A 10,578-nucleotide genomic window follows, 5' to 3' on the forward strand; every position below is an offset into this window, starting at 1 on the left:
AGCTCGCCTTGATGCACCCATCCTGTGGTCCCCAGGGTTATTCACCCTAGTGCCCTTCACAGGCACTAACTTTACATTGGAAACAAACCCAGAAGTTTCCTCCTGGTGACGAAAAGTGAACGGTCTTGTTCCCAACAGGAATTCCTCAAGGAGGAGGGAGGGGCCTAGGTCTGTATTGTCAGTGTCAGAAATATTTACCTAAGATGAGAACATTTCAGTGGGCCAGCATTGCTCTCTCCATCTTCTCCAAATCCTCCGCAGCTCCCAGGGCTCGTCTATACACCCAGAGTTACACCGGCCTCCCTAAAAGTGGGGTTTTAACCTGGTTTCATTCAGCCAGTGCACAAGGCTGTTTGGGTGCTCTTATTTTGGTTTAAAGCATGCTTATTTCAGTTTAGCTGAACTCTGTTAGCAATGGGTTATAGTTGAACCACAAAAAGCTGACATAAGAGTGTCCACGCAGGGTTTGCACTGATAGCTGATGCAAACTTGTGTGCAGACAAACCCCTGACAAACGCTGATACTCTGCTCAGCATGAGTGGCTGAAATCCAGAACCAAACTTCTTTTCAGGGCAAAAGGAAAGGGAGGAAAGAAAATAAGAGAGAGAGATGCTGAGGGCTGGTCAACACAGAATTCCACCAGTGTAACTAAAGATGCAATTTTTACCCTGATTTAGTTAGGCCAGTGGCACTGTGTGTGTGGACACGTACGTTGGCTTAAACCTGGCTTACAGCCATTTAGCTTGTGTTGGTAAATTTACTTGCACAAGCTGAACTGACAGAACCAGCTTTACCCTTCTAGGAGACTGCACACACCGCTGCGCCAATCTAACTAAATTGGTGTAAGTCACACCAGTGTAGCCTGCGTGCAGGCAGCCCGAGGCACTGCTGTGGTGTTTGCCTAGGATGGATGGCTTTAATTAGGAAGTGTTTTCTCTCCTGCTAACAAAAGTAGCAGAACAGAGGCCAGGCGCTGACTCTGGAGCTGTCAGGGGCTCAGAGCGAGGGCTGAAATGGCTTCAGACCTGCAGCTTTTCTGTGCTGCTCCCAGAGTGCGCTGTCCTTTGCTCAGAGGAGAAGATTGGGCTCCCTGAAGAGTGGAGATGAATGGCATGAGAATGGCAGGAAATCCCTTCGGGCAGGTGGCTGATACAGATGAATTCCAGACCACGTGTGAACTCCCCTGCACCCCCTTCCCCCACAGCTGCATCGTTAAGGTCATTAGTAGCAGAAAACCATGCAGAACCTAGGCCTGAGTCTCTGTGGCTGCCAGGCACTGGCTCTGAGTTGAGGATGCCCAGTTGTGGGACTCCCTCTCTGGAGCCCGCAATGGTCACCATTGGAGTATGCAGCCAGCCTGTTTATCTCACCTGGCCTCCCTCTGACCATTTCCCCCACCACTTTCTTGTCTGTCTCCTCCTCACCCCCTGTCCCCAGCTTCGCTGGGGTGGGACTCGTTTGGGAGTGGAGTGGTTTCCCCAACAGCAGCTGGGTTTGCCCTTGTGGCAGATATTTCGGTGCTGCCTGGCTGTGTGTGGTGAGGGGTGGGTCCCGTTTGCTGCTATGTATTTGGGTTTTCGTGCGGGGCCCAGTCGGTGCATGGTGGATGGATGTCACTGGGACCCTGTTCCCTGCAAGCCACACGGCTGGGAGGCAGAGAGGCCTGTCTCAGGGCTGCATTCTCCTGACAGTAGATGCTGCTGATGCTGCTTCAGTTTCCAAAACCCCAGCACAGCCCTGGCGTTCCTTTCCCTCGCCTGCATCCCTCTGCCCACCGGTGCGTCAGTCATCGCTGCCATCCAGAGCGAGCAGGGAACCTGGCAGCCACAGTCAGGAGTCCTCCACCCCTTCCCTTCCCCAGCTGCATCCAAGAGCTGGCTGCGGCCCAAGCAAAGGCACGTGCAGCCTGCCAAAGCCTTCCGCTGTCTGGGGCCGCGGCTCGAGCAGGGCTCTCTTCCCAAGCCGAAGGTGAGTGGTCGTTGGCAGAGGTGGTGGAGTGAAGTTGGCTCCGTTCCACGTGACTCGGCTCTGCCCCATCCACCAGGCTCTGCGAGCGGGGCTAAGGCGAAACACAAGCCATGGTGAGAGCATTGATGCCAGCAGCCACCCCCACCATGAGTCTGAGACGGACACGGAATATTTCACAGGAACGTCCCGGCCAGGGTGAAGGTCCTGGATGGCCCTCTCGGGCCTGGAGGATGGAAAGAGGTGACCTGTATAGGACCTTTCCCCCCAAGGCTGCATGTGTGACTGTTTACCTCTCCTCCTATGTGTTTGTAGCTCAGCCAGCCCTAGAGCACCCCGATCCTTTGTGTGCAGCCATAATAGGGTGGCTACTGTCTGAGCACCCCCCGGTGGCCTGGGGTACCTCTCCAGAACACTGCCTCTCTTTTCCTTCTTCAAAACTCCACGCAGTCCTGCTCATCCAATCGCAGCCCTGCTTGCGGTCCAGTTTCTTTATTAACACAGAGTTCAAAAAAACAAATCTTAACCCCTGCCTGATGGTGGGCACAGCCCCTGTCCCCCGTCCCGCCCCCCGGAGGTGTGTCCCTTTCTGTTGTCGGGGCAGCAGGAGGAAATGCAAGGCCAAGGCTGGTCTTTTTGCCTTCTTCCAAAGCCCCAGCCACCTTCGCCGGGTACCACTGTAGGAGACCCTCCCTCCCAGCCTCTTCTCTTCTGCAGTTCCCTTTCTACCTGTGTCTCTTAGATCTGACCTCCCTCTGACCCTTTTTAGCTCAGGTGCAGCCCCAGCCCCCTTAAAATGCCCCTACCGCAGGGCAAGGCTATTATCCCTATTCTGCAGAGGGGGAACTGAGGAACAGAGAGATTAAGATACACACCCAAGTTCACACAGGAAGTCTGTGGCAGAGCTGGGAATGGAAGCCAGGTCTTCCAAGACCAAGGCTAGTGCCTTAACCACTGAACAAGCCTTCCTCTTCCTTTGGGAATGTGACCCCCATGAAGGCCATGAGGGTTAGTGCTGGGAGGTGTGTCTGTTGAGGAGGATTTTTGCCTGCTGGAGAAGAGAAGCTTCACAAACTACATCTACAGAAATCACGTCACCCACCACTGAATGGCAGCCACCTCTGAGGTGAAACTTGGCAGCAGTTTACCAGTGTGCACAAAACTACACAGCAGCTTAGTTAAAACAAGAACTGCAGAAACACCAAAACCAGGCCTCCGTGCTCTAATAGCTACCAGCCGAGGGAAATGTGTTCTTTTACTTCAACTGGTGAACTGTTGCTTCTGGATTCAGAATCCAGTGCGAGTGCCAACAAGACAGAAGGCTAACAAATGCAAAACACCTCAAAAATGTCTTAAAATGGCTTTTCTATACAGAAAAAGCAAGTTTTAAGGCATGGTGACTCTACAAAAATGCTTTCAAGTCCTACAACCTGAAGGGTATTTGGGGATCCTTAGTTAATGTATGGCAAGATGCCAGTGTGGGATACAAACACACACGCTGCACACCTCTTTTGATATTTCAAATTTTGGTTGCTGTGGCCTGAACTCAAGGAGCCATTAAAACGTGAGCTTGTGGCCTGAGCCAGGCCAGTTGTCATGTGTGGAATCACGGCTTGGGCCCTGTGCAACCTTTTAAAGCCATTTCAATCTGAGTGTCTATAGCCGCAGGGACTGAACCTATCCTCTGCCCCGCTGCCAAGCCAGTGGGAGTCTTTCCATTCACTGCCATTGGCTTTGGATCAGGCCCTTACAGTGGGACTATTTGGCTGTTTATATCAACTCTGCCCCTTCGTAGGGATATTTCCTGCTTCGCTCTCCAAAGTACCCGCATTTCCCCTTTCCTAGCACTTGACCCTGGAACCAGCGTGCAGCCCAAGGGGAAGGTGGTATCTTCCTTCACTCAGCTGAGAGGCCCCAGGCCTGCTTTTGCAGCTTGGCATTGCAGTTAAGCACCATGGCTTGAGCCAGACCTCCTCTGTGGTGGAGAATGGTCAGTGGGTCGCCTGATCCTACCACCTCCCTGCCTGCCCCCATAGCTTCCCGGCAGGCTGGGGTGCAAGGGGCATCGTACAGAGGCCCCTGAGTCTTCCCCAACTCTTTCCCATAGTGGAACTACGCCAGTTCTGCTAAATCAGAGCCCTCGGTCGCCACGGTGAAGTGGAAAGGGGGAATTTCACTCCCAGGTGCTGTCTGCACTAGGAAGATGTAGCGTGTTCAGCCCAGTAAACACGGATCATTGTCTTTGTGTCTAGTCGGTGCTGAGCAGCATTTTGGGGGGCATGGATCAACAGTCATGTCACACTGTGTGTCACTACCCAGCCCAGGCCGGGAAAGCTAAGGATCCAACCAGCGGACCAAATTCGGTGACGAATCCTGGTCGCATGCCACCTGAGGCACATTGCACATATGCCAAGAAGAAGCAGCATTTTAAACCCTGTTCGTTACCCTTTGCTAGACACAGCTTGTTTTCTTGTATCATCAGGGCCCTAGAATTGCAGGATTTTGCACAGAGTCTCTCCCACGCTTGCTTCGCCGGCCTGCACTGAAACCCTCGCGCTAGATCCCGAAGGAAGAAAAGGGATCACTTTCAGCTTGTGTTTCCTTGGCGTTTGGGAATAAAAGTGCGGCGTCACCCTCGGACACGCTGTGGTTCCATCTGGCGGCATCCTGTGCGTTCAGCTGCCAGGCAGCAACTAGCTCAGCCCGTCTGCAACTCACATCAGCTGGGATTTCCTTCCAGCCTTTCTTGCATTAATTAAGGCAGAAAACCAAGGTGCATAATGACCTGACTCCCTTCCTACATCTGGTGTTAAGTCAATTAAATCTCTTGACTAATACAAGTGACCCTCCTTCCAAGTCTCGGGGGTGACGCTCCCAGGCCAAGTTCTGCATGTGGAGTGGTGATGCTATGGGTGGGGGAGAGCCAGGACTGGGGCAGAGCCAGGGGACCAGTACTGTTCCCTCCCCAGCTGCGCCGCACCCACCAGAGTCAGGACGTGGAGTTTGATGCATCTACATGATGCTGATCATCCTCCGCTCACATGAGGGGGAAGATGCTCAGGATCAGGCTCCCAAGGGGCGTGTGCTGCTCTGAGCTCCAGCAGCCAATGCTGCACAATGAAATGCGGATGTGGGCTTATCTGGCAGAATGGGGAGGAACAGGGAAGTGGGAATGGTTGGGGACTTGCTCTGGTCGGTCATTATAGAGTTAAGTTATTTCTGCTATTATTCTCTCTCTATGCATCGTTATCCACTTTCCAGGCAGGAGATCGATGCCGTGGGATAAATCGATTCTTGCACTCTCTCTCTTTGATCTTTAATTCCTTCCCCATCTTTGGCTACGTCTGATACCGTGCGTCAGCTGGATGGCTCCAAACAGCGAACCGCGCTCCCGTGGAAGGCAGACATGCCCATGCAGGCCTGGGCCGTGCTCTCAGCACCACCAGCTTTCTCCCCCCACACTGGGAGCGCCACCTCCTGGCGTGGAGCGACACCTGATTTCCAGCGGTGCGAGAAAGGGGAGTCTCAGGCCCCCAGCATTAGCCCCCTTGATCTGAGATCCAGTGAACCAAACTTCTGGGTTCCCGGAACCTCCATCGCGTGCCCCTATGGGCTGTGTGCAGGCTTCGTTGCTTATCAAGAGGCGCTGGGAGGCATAATTAGCCCATAACAGCGTGTTATTTACGTAGGATTGTTGTTCTTGCTTCTGTCCCCGGAGACGCCATTTTCCCCACAGCTTTGGGTGCCTCGCTAGCACGCCAGCAAAGCGAGGTGCCGTGGGGTGGGGTCGTTCTGTAACCAGTCCCCTTCACTTGTGCGTACAAGGTGCTCCGGGTAGGGAGGGAAACTCCCGTGTGGGTATGTGGTGCACAAGAGAACATTACGTGTGTCTCACGTTTGACAAGACTGAACCAGTTTGCACTATGGATAGCCTGCTTTGCCTGATAGCTGAACCATGCTGTCAGGCTAAAACGTGTCCCTGGGGTTAACCCAGCCAGCCTGAGTAAATGGGATCCCAGCTCCAAAGCTAGTAGAGATGGGAATTGTGAGGGACAGCAGGACGTGTGAGAGGCTAATTTTGCCATCCAGCCCTCCACCATTTCACACTCACACGACTGCCAAAGCTGTGGAACTAGCCCACAGGTCAAACGTTGATTCTTCAGCGCCTAGCCCATGTGGGCGCCCAGCGCTATTGGGGCACAAGGGGAGTGCTTGGAGCGGAGGCAAATGACGATGCGATGTGCAAGGCAAAAGAGAAGCAGCAGAGACGGGCTAGTGGGCAGTAATGGTGATGATGTTGACGTGCACAGTTTGTGTCCGTCACAAAAAGTGCCATCAAATGGCTGGCAGGGCAGAATGCCTGGATTTTATGCCTAGTTCTGGCACGGACTCAATGCGCAAACTTGGGTAAGTTCCTTATTCTCTTTGCTTTATTGATAATTTTACCTACCTCAAAGGGGCGTTGTGAGGCTTAGTTATGGTGTGTATTTAAAGTGCTTGGAGGGAAAGTGCTGTATGGTCAAAATAGTATTTTTCATTGGTCATGTTTGCAATGCAACATCAATTACATTAGTGCACACTTGATTGCTCTTCATCTCTGCCCTGGATTGTTATGCATCACTATAAATGTTCATCTAGATGGGAGTAAAAGGCAAAGTAACAGTGCCATTTCAATCTAGCCCTAAGTGGCAGGAGTTATTCCTAAATCAGGGAAAGGCTATAAACATAAGGACTGAATTCATCTTTCTATAGATGAAGAATGGTTTCATTTATTCAGCTATTTTGGAATGGAATTAGTTTGTTTTATGTTGTGTTTATGTTCTTGATGATGAGCCAGAACCGAAGCGTTGCAGGCTTGCTTCTCCCCTGCTTTACACTGTCTGCAGTCGTTTCCACGGCAATTCTCTAGCAACTCGTGATGGACAGACTGCATGCCTGCTTTACACAGGCAAAGGTGTAAGGCTGGCAGGACCAGGCCTAACATCCCCGGAATGATGGGGGGGGGGAGATTTGCAAGCTGACCCCATCTCTCATTCTCATCCCCAGCATATTGGGCCTTGAAACATCGCTGTTTTGATGACTGTTAGAGCTATGCCGTGTTTGCAACTGTTGAAGATTGACCTCATGGGGCTAACTCCTGAGACCCTTGTTCAGCACTGACTCTGTGTTTGTTTCTGCCTTTCTCAGGGCTAGATCATGCCATACACATCCTTAGAAAGAGGCAGCATGTAGGCACATCACCCCAGGCAGAGTGTAGGCTGGTGCTGTGTCTCAGGGAGGGACAGTTTCTCCTTGGTCTCTCCAGCTGCACTGCAGGGAGGAGTAATAGGTCACCTTTTTATAGGAAGCCATAAACTCCCCTTCCTGCATGGCCAGCCCCCTCTGCTGACTGCCACATGTGGGGAAGGAGCGGCACAAAGCCATGGCTCTGTCCATGCCCCACCAGGTTGCTCCCAGGGGAATGACAGAACAAGGAGCAATAGTCTCAAGTTGCAGTGGGGGAGGTTTAGGTTGGATATTAGGAAAAACTTTTTCACTAGGAGGGTGGTGAAACACTGGAATGCGTTACCTAGGGGGGTGGTGGAATCTCCTTCCTCAGAGGTTTTTAAGGCCCGGCTTGACAAAGCCCTGGCTGGGATGATTTAGTCAGGGATTGGTCCTGCTTTGAGCAGGGGGTGGGACTAGATGACGTCCTGAGGTCCCTTCCAACCCTGATATTCTAGGATTCTATGATTCTGATGGGGGAAGTGTTTCTCTCAGACTTGTGATGCCCACACCTCCTACGTGGCCACACAAGGGAGGGGATCCTTTCTCCTTCTTACTTTGCTGCACAGCCACTTAAGGGCATGGCATATTCTGGTCTGCAGTGAGTTAAATAGCAGAGATACTGACTGAACTGCTCTGTTCATGGCTGGAGGGGGTTTCAGTTGGAAGCACAGTATCCAGATCCGGAAGTTGAACTCCCTCCAAGGTGGGCCCGGATGCAAATGTTTTTGTTTTGGGGGGGTCTCATTGTTTCTTGTCAGAGATTAAGGACTGGGGAATAGGCTAAGTCGTTGATCTTCTGCTAGCTAATATTGGCATTGTGAGCTAATGTGCACTGTTGTGAATCGGGATGTTCATTTTATATGTGTATATATTTGTATGTCATAAAAAACATGGAGTCTAGAGAGCCTTATCTGTGAGAGACCCGAAACCCTTCGCTTGTATTTGTGCCTCTTGGAGGGCGTAGACTTCAAAGGGTCTGACTGCCAGCACAGACAGAGAACCGTGAATAATAACGGAATATATTACTGGGATATTAAGGCTTTTCTGCATGTGTGTGGCAGGAAAGGGGGTGGGGGACAAGGAGGCTAGGTTCGGGAATACATAAGCAAATGCAAACGGACAAAGACCTCTGTCTCTGGGATAGTGTGAAAGCTAATTGTTGCCCTTTCTGTTTGCAGTGTGCATGTACAGAGAGCCATCGCTGCATGAAATTGGAGAAAAACAAGGACGCTCAAGAAAAAGTTCAGGGACACCAACCATGAATGGAGGCAAAGTTGTTAACCAGGACTCAACATAACTGACACACCCCTCTCCCTCTCTTCCAGTTCTTCCCTTCCCACTCACCTACCCACCCCACCCGGCGAAACCACACTGAGACGACAATAAACTGAGCAAGGCAGGACCTACCAGTAGCGGCTAGGATTCTGAACTCAAAAATCTTTCTTTGTGTAGGACGAGGAAATCGACTCCCAAATCTTGTCTGTTGCAACGTTTCAAAAAAAAAAAAAAAAAAGAAGAAGAAAAAATGTTTTAAATCAGGACTCCATTAACATTTTAAAAGCAAACTGTTTGCTCTTTGATCAAAAGGAAAAATCTCTTCTCTGCATAGTAATAATAAATAATTATTAACTAATACATAATAATAATAATAATTAATAAAGATGTTACCATTAAAAATAAAAAAAGCTTTTGGAGAATTGAACTTAGCACATGATATGCTGAAAACAAGCCAGGTTCTAAAAACTGACTTCTCTGTGCTTTTGTGTTATTCTTTGCTCTCACACACAAACCCGCATCATTCCAGTCCTTTCCCCAAGCGGCTGGACCGGTTACCACAGGGCAGGAAAGGTAGGGATGGATTATGATTCTGTGTCCTCTAATATCAGTAAAGTATGGCCCAGCCGAATTAGGATTCTGACAGTCACGAGCAATGAACGAGTGATGGTGCAAGTGGCTTTGCCAGTCCCAGTAGCGCAGCACGTAGTTATTTGTTGTTGCTACTGGTATTTGAGCAAGTTTGAAGAGGGAGAGAGAGCTTTATGCCTTCCTCCGCCATACAAACATTTTTTACAGTTATTAGGTGCCAGAGCAGGTTCAGAACTAGGTGTTCAGGTCCCACAAGGGGAAACGGTTAAGTTTATTAGGGGTGAGAACATCGAATAATAAATGAGGGGTAATCAAAAGAGAGCAAATAAAGCTACAGCGATACCTGCTGTTGAGTAGGAAGGAGGAAGAGCTCAGTAGAGGAGGGGTGTACGTGCACATGGGCGAGAGAAAGGGATGTCTGAGGAGTGGGGCAGAGAGTGGGGAAGGTGGGGAGAGAGAGAACGGATGCTAGAACATTTTCCTTACCAATTAGCTGACCTCTCAGCAACCACTCTTATGCCCCCTGTATTTTTCACTCAGACCAGGTTCAAGTCCCAAGCCGATGGTCCCCCTGTGAGGCCCTGGAAATCTCCACAGAGCTGCATTAGCAATCGGGGGCCCAACACAATCCCTGGGAGTTGGGTCTCCCCTGGATTCTCATTGCCTGAGCAGTAAGTTGCAAGAGGCCCGTGCCAGTTCCCTGGCAGATTGGAAAGGGGGCTGAGCGTAGCAGATTGGAAGGGGCAGCGTGGCACACACCTACCAACTCAAGCCAACTTTCTGATTGCAGAAAACTGAACACCCTTGCCCCGCCCCCCCCAACACCCCAACCCTGCTCACTCCATGCCCCTCCCTCCCTTGCTCACTCCCCCACCCTCGCCCACTTTCACTGGGCTCACGCAGGGGGTTGGGGGCGGGGGTGAGGGCTCCAGCTGGGGGGGTGTGGGCTCCAGGGTGGGGCCAGAAATGAGGGGTTCAGCATGTGGGAGGGGATTCCGGGCTGGGGCAGGGGGTTGCGGTGCAGGGGGGTGAGGACTCCAGCTGGGGGTGTGGGCTCTGGGGTGGGGCCAGAGGATGAGGGGTTTAGAGGGTGGGAAGGTGCTCAGGGCTGGGGTTGGGGTGTGGGAGAGGGGTAACCTAAGGTGGCTCCTGGAAGCAGCCGGCATGTCCCTGTGGCCCATAGGTGGAAGTACGGCCAGGTGGCTCTTCACACTGGCCCCGGCTGCAGGCTCTGCCCCCGCAGCTCCTATTAGCTGTGGTTCCTGGCCAATGGGAGCTGTGGAACTGGTGCTCAGGGTGCGGGCCTCTCATGGAGCCCCCGTCCGCCCCTGTGCCTAGGAGCTGGACATGCCGGCCACTTCTGGGAGCAGTGCGGAGCCAGGACAGGTAGGGAGCCCGCCTGAGCCCTGCCACCCCGCCGGCCAGCCTTTTAACAGCCCGGTCAGCAGTGCTGACTAGAGCTGCCAGAGTCCCTTTTCA

At 51.9% G+C, this 10,578-nt stretch overlaps 1 protein-coding gene across 3 annotated transcripts in view; it reads left to right on the forward strand.

The window, feature by feature from the left end:
* FGF12 (fibroblast growth factor 12) overlaps positions 1-8,935 on the forward strand; it is a 281,693-nt gene extending 272,758 nt beyond the window's left edge. For all 3 annotated transcript variants that reach the window (XM_073359018.2, XM_073359017.2, XM_073359016.2), the window contains exon 5: positions 8,412-8,935. In XM_073359018.2, coding sequence (XP_073215119.1) covers positions 8,412-8,530 — 119 coding nt within the window. In that variant the 3' untranslated portion in view covers positions 8,531-8,935. The remainder of the gene's footprint in view (positions 1-8,411) is intronic.
* The last annotated feature ends 1,643 nt before the right edge of the window (positions 8,936-10,578 follow it).

Source organism: Lepidochelys kempii, chromosome 9 (genome assembly GCF_965140285.1).
Source record: "Lepidochelys kempii isolate rLepKem1 chromosome 9, rLepKem1.hap1, whole genome shotgun sequence".
In the NCBI taxonomy this organism is placed as follows: Eukaryota; Metazoa; Chordata; order Testudines; family Cheloniidae; genus Lepidochelys; species Lepidochelys kempii.